At 38.9% G+C, this 16,681-nt stretch overlaps 1 protein-coding gene across 6 annotated transcripts in view; it reads right to left on the bottom strand.

The window, feature by feature from the left end:
• The window catches only part of triob (trio Rho guanine nucleotide exchange factor b), a 107,791-nt gene that overhangs the window by 58,118 nt on the left and 32,992 nt on the right, over positions 1-16,681 (bottom strand). For all 6 annotated transcript variants that reach the window (XM_086037243.1, XM_086037244.1, XM_086037248.1 and 3 more), the window contains exons 3-8: positions 7,629-7,703; positions 6,782-6,896; positions 5,550-5,742; positions 4,493-4,597; positions 3,904-4,374; positions 824-946 (exon numbers count right to left, since the gene is read on the bottom strand). In XM_086037243.1, coding sequence (XP_085893369.1) covers positions 824-946; positions 3,904-4,374; positions 4,493-4,597; positions 5,550-5,742; positions 6,782-6,896; positions 7,629-7,703 — 1,082 coding nt within the window. The remainder of the gene's footprint in view (positions 1-823; positions 947-3,903; positions 4,375-4,492; positions 4,598-5,549; positions 5,743-6,781; positions 6,897-7,628; positions 7,704-16,681) is intronic.

Below are 16,681 nucleotides of genomic sequence, written 5' to 3'. Positions count from 1 at the left end.
TTTTCACACGCACACACATGTATGCACATAAACTGTTGAATAGATCAAATCCAAAATAAGCAATTTAACTGTGTTGTTTACTTTTGATGGCGACAATTTCAAATCAAAGCCTACCAGTGTGATTTGAGAATGCTGCTCTTGAATTGAATTTGATATCATGGATGCATCGTAGATGAATTAGTGAAGTGGTACCTAATGTGTGGCCTATGATATTAACAAATTACATCTTGGTTTACAGCTGTATCTGTCAAAGCGAGGTTCAATATGTGAGCAACATTAAAACACATAGATGAGATTGCACGAAATACATGGTCAAACATTGATTTTACACTCTGTGCTTTCACTAAGGAAATCCATTAGGCTCTGAAATTTTTTGATGTGAACAAGCAGAGCAGAACAGTATTGGACCGCAGGGTCAATACAGTCTAATATCCTCGAGTAGTTAGGAGAGGCGCTTTGCTGGCTCCTGCAAAGGGGGCAGCAGAGAGCAGCACACAGCTTTTGGGAGGGGCAGGGAGGCAATATGGGTCAATTATGGGGACAGAGCTGTGATAAGATATGGCAGAGCGGGGCTGAGTGGCAAACAGCTGAATAATAGGACAGACACAGTGGCAAGTCACAGCCAAAGAGAGGGGAAGGGTTTGGAAGAAAGACTGAGAAGAGGAGGGTGTGTGTGTGTGTGTGTGTGCGTGTGTGAGCGCGGAGTGTTACTCGTTACTGTGAATGACAGTAATGATGATAGCTGGCGATTGCAGCTCTTCAGTGCGTGTGTGTGTGTGTGTGTGTGTGTGTGTACATTTGCACATTACAGGCAGCGTCTTACCATGCAGTTCATTGCAAAGTGGTTGTGCTGGGTCTGCAGTTCGACAGCATGCTGGTGGTTTCCCCCAATTTCTGTGTAGCTGGTGAGGAAAAGCCCCTTGTTGTGCATGATCCAGTCGAACATCTACGCGCAGAAAAGGGCAACAAGAAACCAGTTAGGCGAGACAATGAACCATACAGTATGTGGCCAGATGAGATGGTTTACGGAAGATTATAGGTAACAATCAATGATACCAGGAGCATAATGAGACGATGCACAAATTGTACAAAAATTGACACAACGTTAGCTACAACTGCACGATCTTAAGATGAACCAATAGCCAATCATGGCTCAGCTTCAGGAAACAGGTGAGCCGTGATTGATTGTTACCTGAGCTCTGAGCAACTGTGATGTCATTTTCAGTTGACAGAAGTGACAAAATGGCCGCCCCCTGAGATGGCTAAAAACGGGTGGGTTTTGCTGCTTAACTCATACCCCACAGACGCAATATTAACCAGAATTCCATGTTTAGACTAGTGAAGGCGCTTAGAACAAATTGCCCAAGATTTTTCTTGGGTTGACTTCCCTTTAAGTAAATATTTGCACAGATGTATGCATACTCCAAATTATTATTTTACATTAGAACTTAAGAGATGATTTTGTAATACAAAGGGCAGAACAAAAACACAAGTTGAGCTGTATGTGCAGATGTATGCATGTTTCTATTTTACTTTTCTCTATTTACCAAGCCAGAAATACTGTATTTACTCGCATTGCTGTTATTTAACTCATTCACCGCAAGGTTTTCAAGGTTTTTCAAACATTAGGGTAAAAGAGGGTCTGAAAATGTCTGGCACTTTAAAAACAAATTGGTATTGTTATTTCAAGTATTGTAAAGCATTTTATCCAAGTGCTTGACAAATCTTATATGCACAGTGTCCACCATACTTCCAACCTTACATCGGTGTCAGTGGCTCCCTCCCTGCTGACATGCTTGGTGTATGGAAATGTGTGTTAAATTACAGCCCTGAGACGTTTCACAGCAGGCCTCTGCGTTTGCCCACAGCTCTGCACAGCGCTTATAGCTGCATTTATCAACTCTGCACATGCCACTCAGCTCTCACGGAATACTGATGAAAAACATGCAATCACACACATTTTCCAGAGTTTTTCCACACATGCTCATACCCAGGGCCGGCATGGGACTCATTCTCAGCCCTGGAGTTTCATGGCTAAGATCGTTCCACTTTAGTTGACAACGCTATATAATAAAACTACAACTCAATGAGCTTACAAGATCACAGTTAATGTTTATCTGAGTCAGTATGTAAATAGTTAAAAAGGACAAAAAGGCACCAATGGGCAAGTGTACACATGGGATAAGACACTTTACACTTAAAGCAGATTTAACTCTGTTATGTCAGCAACATTTAGGCGTCTTACACGACACTTTCTGTAAGTGCTCTTATTTGAAACCAATTCACAGCTCTTCGGGTAGCAGAATGACGCTAGCTTCACGATTGGCACACAGCAACAGGTGCGGCAAAGGATGTCACATAAAACACTCATAACAAAATACTGTGGTGATAACAGACTATGGCTAATTTGAAAAATGTGTTTGCATGCATGTGAATTTGATTGGCGTGACTTGCTGGCCAATGACGCACACCACTGGACAAACTGACGTGCGCGCTACCCTCACACATTTCATTGCGTCACACGTGCCACTAAGCATGCACAAATTACATAAACTAAACTTATCACGCATCATTATACAATGTATGCAAATGAGTCAATGGTTAAGACACTTAAACAATAAAGATTAACATACAATATTTATCTTAACACTAGCTCTAAATAAATCACTTTGTGGCTTTTTCTACAGGATTAGGACCCGGTAGTTTTGTCATCTGCGCTTCACAAGGTGCCATTAGAGAAGTGGCATTCCCAGCGTGCTTTGTTGCCATTACAATTAAAACTTATGACTGTGTTGAATGTGTTATTTTAGTAAATCTGATCTTTTTTTGTACTCGTTCTTTACAAAAACAAATGTGACTTCGAATGTGAACACAACACATGCGCACAAAGCACGAAGTCGAGTGACACGCACTGAAAAATGACATTAGCGAGGCGGGAAGAGGTAGAAATATTTTGGGGATATGAATGATGTCATGTCATTGCCGCACGTAATAAATGAACAGTCTGCTTGGCTGAATTAATACTATCACCACAAATGCCCACTTTATGCTTCATGTTTCAAGTGGGATTACATTTAAGTAAAATGTAAAGGGAACACCTGTTACTCAAAACAACTTTGCAAATTCACGGACAATGTAGGTAGTCTCCCGAGCACTCTCTTCCACCTGTGCAGAGCGCCTACTGGGCTTTTGATGACGTATAGGTCGGATGTGTGCGGATGTGCAATCATACTGCAGATGCATCACATACATATCCGATTTATATCCACATACAAAAGAGGCCCAGGTTGGATTTGAAAAAATTGGAAGTCTACTGTTCAAACTGCATAAAGAAATCTGATATGTGTCACATATGGACGAAAAAAAAAAATGGAATTGAGCTCCAGTGCGAACATAGCCATAGTTACAGTGGTGTTGTTTCTAGTTCTGTATTAAATTGTTGACGCTTTTGACTGTAAGAATTGGCTTCACAGATTAGAATAGCGGCCTCTATCAGGCCATAAACCAGCGTCACCCACCAGGAAATTTCCCGTGTTCCTGATTGGCCACTCCGGGCTTGCTCATACCCATATTGTTGTCAGTATCTACGGTGATCAAAAACATTATTGTATTTTCTCTTCTGTCTGCACGGGCCACTATAAGGGAACCAATACCTTTCTACTATCAACAAATGTATCCTTCTTATTTAACCAGCATGTGTGTCAATATTGTTCAACTGACTTAAATGTGTAGAGGTCATGAAATGTCTTCAAGAACCCTGTATTAGACATTAGATGATCTCCCTGTTTAGGACCTAAACCACCTAAATCACAGGATGTTTTGGCGATAATTTGACTGATCTCATGACCGATACAAACAGTAAAGATGTATCATCAAATTCAAAAGTACAGAAAAGCATTCTACCTTTTCTGCATCCTGTTCGAAAAGACGCAGCTGGAAACACTGGTCCAGTTTCAGCTTCCTCATGTGCCACAATTGTTGCAGGTTCTGCCGTGTCCCGTGAAGCTTATCCAATAAAGTAGTCACTTTAGCTCCAAGGTTGTGAGCATCTGCATGCGTGTAGAAGCCATGGTGGTGATCATTGGATTCCCCACTGGCACCGCCGATTCGGTTCCCATACACGCTTTCGCCACCAGTCCCGCTTCCAATAGTTTGGGATTGTAGTCTTTGCAGCAGCCTGCGTCCCTGCGTGTCCAACTCCTCCACTGAGGCTTTAGTAGCCCTTTTCTTCAGTGCCGCATGTTCCTCCATGAGCCGCCGAGACCCCTCCAGGTCCCGCGGGAGATCTCTCTGGGACAGAGTTTCCTGCAGCTCTTCCAGGCGTGCCAAAGCTCGTGCTGCATCGCTGGCAAAGGTCTCAAATGAGAGCCGCACCTATGTAAAAATGAAAACATTTTCCAAACTGGAAATATACGTTGAGCGCGTTTAAATCTACGCTCAGAGTATTTGCGCGAACTAAATGCTGGTTTTCGGTTCAAGGAAGCAGCCAAACCTCAATCCACTCATCATGATTGTACTCTAAGCTGCCATCGAAGTCGGCTGTCAGCTGCGACGGGTCCACAATTTTGGATAAACCCTCTAAGGAGACCATTACTGTCTGTTGGTGTCACAAAGCAGACAGAAACAGAATGAAGGTCAAAAGGACAGCAGTCATCATCTTGATCATAACTCAAAAAAACAAACCACTAATATGTCAAAATATTTCCCACAGTTAAACTTAACTACCACAAAGAATGTAGAGCTGTGTGTGGATTTTCACATCTACTGTTTGGACAGGTGTAAAAACATTCCAGTCACTTCATGGACCAGACATTGTTATCGTTAATTAGACAGAGGGATAGAGAGGAAGAAACTAAGAATTAATAGCATACTGTTGATAACTGACGAAAATGCACAAAAAATGCCCCGTTTCGTCTCAATTTTGTATGCATCAATTTTAAATGAGAATAGCAGCTGATGAGATAACTTTTATTTAAACATTTACTATTTTTGTTCAGGCATAAATTAGACAATTCCTTCTGATTTTTGAAAAAGCACATTTGTGTATTAAGTCATTTCAAGCATCTTAAAATGTGGCACACACTTCCATACTTAGATTTGATACTTAGATATTTAGACATTTTTTACTTTATACTTAGACGTAATATAAATGATGAGGGGGTTAATACTACTTGTTCTATGCCAACTTAAACTTAGATGCTAGTTTTAAACAACAAGTAGCTTGTCCTAGCCCAAATCACCGCTAGGGTGAAATGCATCATGGTGTCCTATATATCCAGTTTCCATAGTAACTGGGTCAGGACTAAATATACCAGCCTCACATGACCACATGGGACAGAACAGTGCCACTGTCACTCAGCAGCAATGCAATTAGCACTGATAAAATAGGACCGATAGCTTTATGTAACTAACTTTCCTAAAAGAAAAGCGTTTAAGTCAATAATAATACAATGTATACAACGTATATGTGTAATTTACTAAATCCGACCGAGTCAAGTAAAGTACTTGTGCATTTGCCAAACAGTCAAACAGTCATGTATAACCCCTACCTCAAACTCAAACTTGGAGCTGCCAAAGTTGGTCCTCTGCTTCTGCCAGAAGTTATCTGGCTTGATGATGAGAGCGACGTGGATGCAGGAAGGGAAGGACTCCTGAAGGATTTTCAGCAGAGGCTTGATGCTGTCCCATTTGGAGCCACGCATGTCCACGATGACTGTGAAGCCATGTCTGACCACCTCCTCACTGCAGGACAGATCGCACAATAAGAAATAATGTAACATTTTCATAAAACCATTTCTGAAGAATCGTGCCACATGGTAGTACCTCAATAGGAAAACAAAAGGCAACGCTCTATTGCTAAAGATCACTCAATGTAAATGGAGTCAAAAGATCCCAAAGCAACAGTTGAGCATTCCGTTTCCACCACTGCTTACCATGGGTCCCACTGCCTTATAAGTCCATAAAAGGTAGTTTCTCTCTGTTAAAAGGTTTAAATCAGAATCTGTCCAGTTAGGATAGCAAAACAGACACAGGGCCTCCTGCTCTAACTCGTTGTGACCTCACTATGAAAACAGATCCACAGCCGCCAAAGGGCTTGATAGAAAAAAGAGGGGAGGGATAGCGGGAGGGAGGGAGAGACAGACAGAGAGAGAGAGAGAGAGAGAGAGAGAGAGACAGACAGGGAGAGAGAGAGAGAAAGAGAGAGACAGAGAGGGAGAGAGAGAGAGAGAGAGAGAAAGAGAAAGAGAAAGAGAAAGAGAGAGAGAGAGAGAGAGAGAGAGAGAGAGAGAGAGAGAGAGAGAGAGAGAGAGAGAGAGAGAGGGAGAACAAGTGGAAAAAAACTCATGAACCGAAACCCACTCACTAAGACAATGGGTTAAATGGGATAAATACAAAATGATCCGACATTCACTTTGACTTAATCATATGAAAGAATACCTCCCTTTCTAAACCCCACAGAGTTACAGGAAATGGCCAGCAAAACAATCTAAAGCATGTCAACTCAAAGAAAGTAAGCAAAGACCAATTAGACAGTATGTATAGCTAGAATCACTATTTTGTTGACTATTTCTATTTTGTTTTTCTTGTGTGTAAGCCCAAAAGAATGCTAACGTACATCTCCTCAAAATGTACATTTTTATTGTCACTGTGAATGCAATCAACCACTTTTGTTCATTCGAATGCTGGTTTAGAGCATTTATCAACCAGGGACCAGGTTAAATGTTTGTTTGATGTTGCATGTGCACTGTATGCGGACACACATGCTTTGCGTGATTCTTGCCTGGGGATAGTGGCCAGGTAGGCGACGAGCCTGCGCAGATCTTCTGCTCGTATTCTATCATGGTTGCTCCGTGCTGGGAAAGTGAGAACAGGACCTCCTCGTCTGTCTCGGCCTCCTGCGCATAGTTCAGGAGGGAGGGATCAAATGCCAGATCTGAAATACATTCTGGATGGGACATGTCCTTGATCAGCTATAGGGGACATTATCAATCTATTAATCAGTTAATTACGTAAATTTGAATGCAGTGGGAAATCTTCAGAAATGTTGTTTTGATTCCAGTGCTGGACAGAGCAGAATACTTTTGCCTGAAGGCATTGTGCCACAGCCAAGGTCTGCATGGATCTACCTCAAGTTCCCATTGGTGATGTCATGTTTTTCTTCTTTACACCAAACTATTTAGGCTCAGTACCAAAGTAGTGCCTCAATACAATTCTAAGCCTTAATAGTCTCACCACTGCTAGCTTCACATGCACGTATATGCACACTAACTCATAATAAGCATAATTCAGCGACTTAGCTATGAAGTGCTACCACAGGTAGTGGGGAAAAAATAAACAATAGATCTTTGAATGCGTTTGCTCTTTTCTTACTCTGACACTTTTTTTTTTCTTCCCATTTTGGGTTATCTGTAGCCATTCGACTCATCCCACTCCCTAGTTCCACCCTCGGTTGCCAAGGTAACAAAAACACACTTGATATTGGCCTGACAGGACGGGGGAGGGTTTAGAAGTGACTCATTTGCATAAAACAGTTACTTCTGGAGTACATTATAAGAAAAGACACAAAAGCACATAAGCAGCACAGTTCTACTTTTGTTTGCTATGATAATCTGATGTAAGCGTCTGACCTGAGAGAAAGGCCACCTTCTCCTTGAGAATGGGAAGCACATCAATGGCCTTCATGTCTTCATTGCGATGAAAGCCTAAACAAAGAGCACAAGCAAAGAGGTCAGAAAGACAAGGCCGAATCACGAACAATGAGAAATGAGAGGACCTGCTGAACATTGACAAGTTAGAAAAACGTTTTCATTTTAGCCAACACAATGTGGGCAGTTTAGAATGAGCTCATTGCAGTTCAGCCTAATTTGTTATTCTCGGCTTGCGTTAAGTTCCCTGGGTGCCAACGCTTTGGCATTAGTTGAGGAGGAAAAGTTGATATTTGACTCACACTCACGCATGCACGACAGTTATATCACTGTGGATCAATGTGGACATCTGCAACATAAAAAAACATTTTATTTAGGCTATTTAACATATATATGATTATTTTAGTCTTGGGGTTGTTATCTTTTCAAATTGGCCATTTTTATTTTGTATTTGCTCCCCACGGATCACATGTCTAATACAAACCTTAATTCCAATGAAGGACGTTGTGTAAAGCGTAAATAAAAACAGAATACAATGATTTGCAAATTCTTTTCAAACTGTATTCAATTCAATTAAAAAAGCTCAGCTTTGCATACCCTACCAGAATTTGTAAGATGTGTATTGTTCTTAAAAAAAGTGTCTGATAAGGCAAAACATTTTTTTTTTCCAGAAAAGCCTGTTATTCAGCTGAAGTTGTTTGTTGCTTTTCTTTGCATCCCAAACAATATTCTTGGTAGTTGTGGTCTTTGTTGGTCTACCTGACCCACCTGTTGATCAGCATTTCAACTCTATCGATTGGCATTTTCTAATATTTGGATAGCTTTTCAACTTTCCCCCTACATTTTCCTTACAGGTCTTTTGGCAGTTCTTTTGGTTTTTGCATGGATCAGTATCCTGCAAACCCAGTGCAGATATTCACATGGTTCAGAGATAAGTAAAAGGAAAAAAAAGTTCAAATGTGTATATTTGAATTATGGTAGTTTCATAATAATTTAATGAATTCTTATTTTAAGATATGAAAACTAAGAAAAAAATGTTTATTTGACTAAGATTTCTAGTATTTACATCCATCCATCCATTATCCAAACCGCTTATCCTCACAATAAATCAATTAGAATGGGGGCAGGGGTGTGTGTGATCAATGCTTAGGTGCTGTATTGGTCTCATAATGTCAAACAGACATCAGTCAGACTATTACTAACTCAAATTGAACCAGGAAATGTACTGGTCAATATATGGATCAAACAGCTGTTGTGAATTTTGCCTTTCAGCTCCTTGTTAGAGGAGAAGTTGTGCAAAAACTACCGAAATACTGAGCGGTTGGACGTGTGCCTCAAAGGTTTTGAGATAGAAAGGTTAGAAGCAACAGCGCATTTTTAGGGTCATCTTGAAATGTCATCTGAACGCCGAATATCCCAAACTTTTTGTGAGTGCTGTATATATAGTATACATATTGACACAACAAAAAAGCTCATGAGAAAATGTCCTTAGGATTGCCCAAAAGCTTCAGTTTTGTCTCATCTGTGCTATGTTTACAGGCGCAAAAGCTCAATTATTACGTTCTGGGCTACTTTTTGAAATGTGTCTTTGCATCTCTTAGGTAACATCAAAGTAGCTTGCCAGAACAGGGACAGTGGCTCACTGTGTTTCCTGTGAGGTTTGTCTTGCCACGTCTGATACTGACATGGGCCCACAACCAGTACTCACCTCTGTTCTATAGTTGTAGAATACTTAAATGTATTTATTTTTTCTTCTTTGAAATACAAGACATTAAGTAAGCCCAACTTTCATGGAAATGTGCAATACAGAAAGAGAGGCATGTGTTTGTGAGCAACAAATACGGTGTGCAATATCAAACAATTAGAAATAAAGCATATGTTTTCTACAAACCAAAGGGAGGAAAAATCTGATATTCTTCACAAGTTTCTAGCCTCTTCCAGTACTCTTCACGCATTACTGGACTTATTCAACATCACAGATAAAGTCTCACATTTACTGTGAGCTCTCATTTTCATGCTCTCAAAAATCACCTTTGATGTGAGAACATCTGATATTCCACAGGCTGAAAATATTCAAACATAACAACCTTTAAATTCCCCTTACTTGAAAGCACGATGTGTTGAGATGTGTTGTAGAACTTGACACAATATCAATTCATATTACATAAACTCTGTACATCATTCTTTACTGTGGCCAGAATAGATTTTAAGGAAGTCAAGTTGTTTAGTCATATAACCAGATTTTGAAGCTAGGAGCAAATAAAAACTAAAAAAATGCTGTTTCACAGCCTTTGTTGGACCCAATTCATGCGGTCAACAGAGGTAAAACACTACAAAAAGTGAAATACAGAAGCCTTGGTGAGATTGTGCCTTAAACCGTGCGACACAAAACGTTCATTTAAAATATTTGTCACTAAAAGATTATATGAATGAAAAACAAATAATTCCATTTGTTCTGCCAAATATATTTCAGAAAATGTACAGCACGGATAATCTTGGTATATATAAGTAGAGGCCAAAAAAGATTAGAGAAATGCATCTTGTGAAAAAGTGGAATGGAAGACCACATTATGGGTGGCATTTTGACAAACGATCTGAATTTTTACTAATGTTAGGATATTCCATGTAAGTAACTCTATTAATTGTAGAGCAGTAGTAATGAGATGATATTATGATTACATAATAGAGTACGTTTGCTGTTGAGGGGAACCCAAGTTTGGTTGCAATAAATGTAACTTTCCCAACCTTCCATTTCAGTTCCAGAAGTGGCAACTTTATGGAACTTTTTGAGCTCAAGCATACTTGATTTATTATTAATTACAGAATTAATTTTTACCGTGAGGTCATTTCGATTAAACTCTTGACTAAAAAACACAAATGTAAGGCAAACACGTGATGCTGCGAATTAAGAGATGAAACAGCATCATGATTTCATATCAGGAACATAGTGAAATAAATTATGATCATGGTTATATAATAACCCCAATACTGCTAAAATAAACTGCAAACACTGTCAATCCTATTCAGCATCCTATAAAACCCATGAATATGTTATTAAATTTCAGTGCAATTAATCTAGATTCGGTATTCAGAGGAAATTGACAGATCATGAAAACTGTTGATTTAGTAAAACATATACTATGCACATAGCTCTCCATTGCTGTTTTCTCTGAGATACTGTATCATAAATACAGTCTTGTAGAATCTTGTTACTAATTTTAGATGAACTCACGTGTCTCCATATGATGCACATCCAGCATAATTCCCTGATTTGTGTCAATAGCCATAAGACATCTGCCAAAAACAAACTGCTAATGATGAACAGCAACCCAGCAAAACGGAATACATGCAACCAATCGATAACCTCAACAAAATAATTGACATTCACTGTCATTCATGAAATTCCATCATCACCCATAATTGCACATACTAACACAAATGTAACAATACAATCACAGCAGCAATCAGCTCCCTCCATTTCAAACAAACTCATTTACAAGTCTGCCAAGCATGAATCAAACATTTTCAATCACAGCCTGCTTGTGCATAGCACACTCATAATGAGAGCAATCCATTTTACAGACAGTCACAGCCCCTGTATTATTACCTGCAATTTATAGTCTTGGTCACTGTGGGCTCTTTTCTAATGTTTAATTTGATGTCGAAGAAGTATGGATAGCAAAAAGCAGAGAGGAAAGGTATCTTAGCAAAAGTATATATATATATATATATATATATATATATATATATATATATATATATATATATAAACTGTAGCATGCATGCACTACCGGCATTTGCACACTCAATGGGCGTATAAATATATATAAATATATATATATATGTATATATATATATATATATATATATATATATATATATACATATATATAGAGAGAGAGAGATAGCATATATATATATATATATATATATATATATATATATATATATATATATATATATATATATATATATATATATATATATATATATATAAATAAATAAATCTATATATACTATACATATAGCATATATATAGCTGTAAAGCTATGTAATGACGCTTTATACGGCCATTGAGTGGGCAAATGCCGGTAATTCATGCTACAGTCTAGGGTGCAACCAGACAACCAGAGTGAGAAACGAACAGAGATTGTGTGCGGGAGGAAGATAAAAACAGCAGAGCTAAACTAAAAAAAAAAAAAAAATTGCTTGTGGAAAATCTGATTGGCTAGTAACTTTAGAGTGTCACCAGATTAATTTAGAAGCCTGATTATAACCCTGGGAGCAATGCAGGAGTGCTGGATGCTTATCTCTCAATTGGAACACACACATGCATATAGGCAGATGCACAAAATTACATATGATTGCATAATTACATGCAAGCACAAATTCGTAAATCAACAGTGTATCATGACAACAATGAAAAAATATATACCATCACCCTAGTAATCTTAAATTGTTCCGCTTAAGCCTGGTTCACCGAGCTGTACATTTTCGTTCCCTTTCATAACATCCTGCATTTAAATGCTCTTGGGTAACAGCAATAGTCGTAAAATACAGTATTGTACAGTACAGTATAGTCAGTTGATTTATCGCTCCAAATGGTAACGTGGCTATGTATTTTAAACATGTCGAACTTGTCAACTGTTTGGATTACAATGCATTACATAGCAGTGCTTCTTCCCCTTTGTGATTTAAAAACAATTAATGCCACAGGGGCATACTATGGTTTCACTCATCAATTGCTGGAGGAATCAGGCTAAGAATTGAAATAAAAAGACTGGTTTCCCTTCACAGATCAAAGGACTATCGCCTTCATCCATTATATCATTCCTTCTCCTTGCACAGGTTTGTTGAGCACACCCTCATGTAAATTACAAATATTCTTTGTATGTTATTTTTAAATCACCAAGTTGTAAGTGATTTGAAATAGATGGTTCAGGAGTCAGCCACCCCTTTAGTTTTTGGATGTGATGTTCGAGGCAACCCAAAACCACTGAATACAGAGAGCGAGACAAAATTGAAGCTTACAAGTTGAGGTCACAGAATGAGCGTGGGACTGAACAAGTTCACGGTTCGCTTTAAAATTAGGTCTCAGTAGGATGTCTTTGCTTTGTTTGATATCAAAGTAAAATGGTGCAATGTGAAAACATTTTACATGCAATGGGCTCATGGGAGGAAATTCTATCAGGTTAACTGTGCATTCTTCATCGCTTTGGAACTGCACTATGCAGTTTGACTACTTGAGGCAAATGTTTAGCTTCTCAATAATGCATGGCCATGTGAACATCCATTTTAGTTCTCCAAGTTGGACCAGACGCATACACTGGCCTGTTTTGCAATTTTTATTGTTTTAGTCAAGTTTCTTTTAACATTTCTTCATACCACAGATTGGAGACAACCAAAATTATGCTGTGTAGAATCACTTTCAATGAAATTAAACTGGAATAAATGTACTAAGCTTGGACTGCAATGGGATACCGGTATATTTATGAACCCAAACCTTAAATTGCAATATGTGGAGTAACACAAATGTCTTTTAGCAACAGACACTGTGACCTTTTTTGTGCCATTTCACAAAAAGCAACATTTTAACGGACCGGCATAGAAACCCTACCCCCCCTCGTATTCTCTCTTTTTGCTAGCTTGGGAGCTTCATTATTTATATAATGTATCAAGTGACCGACATGTGTAGAGTGGCACAGGCAGATACACTTGATTTAGAAAAATAATAATTCTTTCAGACTGCAGATCAATATTTTCTCTTCTTTTGTTCAGTTTCTCTACGGGGCCCAGTAGCAAGTGGCACATTTACTGGTTCCAGTCAGCAACCCAGTGGTTGGGATCCGCTGCTTTAGGCCGCAAGCTAGCTTCGACATGATGCATCTGTTCAAGCAAGCACACCACATGATGCCAGTCATTGGTGTCATAACCATGTGACCTCAAACTGAGCGCAATTACAAGCCAAACCGCATGTGTGTTTAGTGAAACCACATATCGTTCATAATTCTATGAGATCATCAGCCCAAAAGGAGGTGGAATATGACATCATTTGTCACAATGTGCACCCACATTTGTCCTCAACATGACTGGGTCACAATTAGTTCAAAAGGATCAAATAAGGCCTGAATCTACCTCATCTACTGCCACCAACAATCTCCTTGTTGCTATTCTCGAATTCCAACCAACTTCCCTCCCACCCCAAATTTTAATGTCAGGGGAAGAATTTGTTACTTGCCACACAATAGGTTAACATCTGATATTTGAACTGCTACCCAAATGATTTTGAAGAGAAGTTCCAGGTAACTGGGGCCAGAAATCCAATTGGTCAGGTTTTAAATTTCCATATTGCTACCGATAAGTGATTTTGTTCCAAATCCAGTCTACAGCTATTATAATCTCACATAAGTGTTTTATTTTTAATCGCCGCTACATGAAACCCCGAAGGAAACTGTCACATAGTGAAACTGATGAATCTCAGATGGCTCGTCCATGCATTATTTCTGGGTCACAGCCCACTGTGTGAACAAAATTGTAAGTTGTGTTGTGAAATGCAATAATTCAAAGGTATTTGTCAGATTGGCCTTGTTGTGCTCACTTTGGACAGATATGGTGGGAAAGGAACATTGCGGAAGGCCTTGGAAACATCATGAATATTGGACCAGGTTTGTTAAGACATGATTGTGTAACGTATGTGTCTGTACTGGATGAGAATGAATATCTGGTTCACGTCTATTTTATTTTATTTTTATACACAAGCTCTTGGAGATCATGTTATTATTAATGAACAACCATTCATCAATGTACTGTGTAGACTGGGAGTTTGTGAAATGCAATGGTGGACAGTTCATACTTGTATGCATGTTTGCATGCATGTTTACTCGATGCGTTTTAGTAGGGCGTATGTGAACATGTTCAGGCCCATTTCGCATGCAGTTCACACTGTGATTGTGCAGACGTCTAAGAACAAAAGTTTCTTCAGGAAGCACAAATGTGCCACTTTCTTTCTTTCTTTCTTTACAGAAAGCAGGCCAGCATGTAAAGACAATTAAACTAAGCCAAAGAGAGACTGAAACTAGTAACTTGTCTTTTTGGATACAAGTGGTGACACTCCAAGTAGGGATGTTTCATATCATACAGACGTCCACAATTAATGCTTATTATTTGTTTCATGCGATATCAAAATGTAATATTGCAATAATATTGACAATATTGTGAGTGACCCATATCGTATGCCCAAACGAACATAACATTATTGTAATATTTCTTAAAAATATTGGAACATACTGCTCGTAATTTTGAGGCTCATCCCTACCCTCGTACTTCCCACGTTTCGGTTCGGTATTAGTACCGGTACTTGGTGCAACACTACATAGCATCCCATCCTAACAGTAAATACAGAAAGCACACCCCATTCAATACACCGTGCATGAGCAGTGGGTATTTTGCCTGCACTATTGGAACAAGTAGGTGGGGGATTTCACCCTGGGGCCTGATGGTCAGACTTGCCTCTAACTGCAGTTTCTGGTGGGCAGGTGCAATGTTGTGTACGGCTGCAAGCCTACAACTGCCTCATAGAGACACACATCAGGCTATCATAGGGTGCACTGAAAGAGTTTACAATATAAACCAAGTGGCCAGTTACAAGCTGTATATTTGTCTTGTCCCATGTGTGACAACCACTCACATGCTGCTGCACTAATAACCAAATAACCATGAGCTATTTCTTGTATATTTACTGTATGTACAAAAATGTCCTCTTCCTTATTTACCGTTGAACAGACGTCATCATATGTATGTCTCAAAGAAACCGTCCCTTTTTAAAAGAGGCTCAGTGTGTGACCTTCAGCCACAGCTGGCAGTAGGCCTGAAAGATTGTGGTGAGCTCAACTTTCATTGGGTTTCTCATATTGTTGTTAGAGTGTGACCTACTGTACAAATAACACTCATTTCACTCCTACCACAACCCCTCAACCTGGATATGACCCCAAAACACAGAAACAAGACTAGATAAGTATGTCACAATAAATGGGAAATGAGGGAATCTCGCATTTCTGTTGGGACAAGTACTCTGATTCAAACTTTCCTGATAGTTTTGTAGACGTTGTAATATAAACGGGTATAGTGTAACTTTACATATCTATAAAGAAATTGATGAATGCAAGATTTGACAACAACCAATAAATAGTACACTCACTGGCCACATTAGGCACATCTGCCCATTCCATCTCCAACAGAAGTCATTTGAAGCAAATTGAATTGAAACTCAGAGATAAATATTGTTGAAATAACACCTGATGATGATTTTTTGTTATTAAGTATCACTGCTAAAAAATAATAACAATATACTACTAGACTACTATTAAACTATTCAATGAGCATTTAACACTGTATAGCATCGTCATACTCTACCAAAGAAGAAATACATAATTATAGGTCTTGTTTACTGGTGTGTGTGCGACTTGAAAGCAGCTTCAAAAGAAAAGCAGACTGGAGGCTTTGGTTGGAACTATTTTACAGAGTTAATTGTGAGGACAGTGAAGTGTATAATTCAAGCAGTTTCTTTGCTGCATTGTCTTGTAGTAGCCTTTATGCAATGGTTTCATGATGCTGCTACAGCTGTTTCTCTGTTCATTTCACACTTTGGTGAGCCTGATTAATAACCTTTCCTCTGAGTACAATTACCACATATCCAAGTTATTCCCACTGATTTTGTTCTCATCGTTCATGACACATTGTATCACTCTCTGTCCCTCCCCTCCAATATGATGTGCCCCTTGGCCTCAGTGTTGGCAACTCTCTGCATCACTTACAAGTACTTAATGTTTACTTATTTAAGAAACCTTGAGCCCAGGGGCAACAGCAGCTGAATAAGCCACAGCAACCTAAGTAAAAAAAAAAAAAAAGGCATTTATGTGAAAGGCCTGTCATGATGACTTCATATAGAACTGGATATCAACCCAAATGGAATCTTAGGTTTTATGAACATGTAAATTCTAATGTTAACTTACGCATACAGTATATTTTATTTATGT

Source organism: Filicampus tigris, chromosome 8 (genome assembly GCF_054856515.1).
Source record: "Filicampus tigris isolate MCC_2025a chromosome 8, RoL_Ftig_1.0, whole genome shotgun sequence".
NCBI classification, from domain to species: Eukaryota; Metazoa; Chordata; class Actinopteri; order Syngnathiformes; family Syngnathidae; genus Filicampus; species Filicampus tigris.
This window is presented reverse-complemented; position numbering and strand designations above follow the sequence as displayed.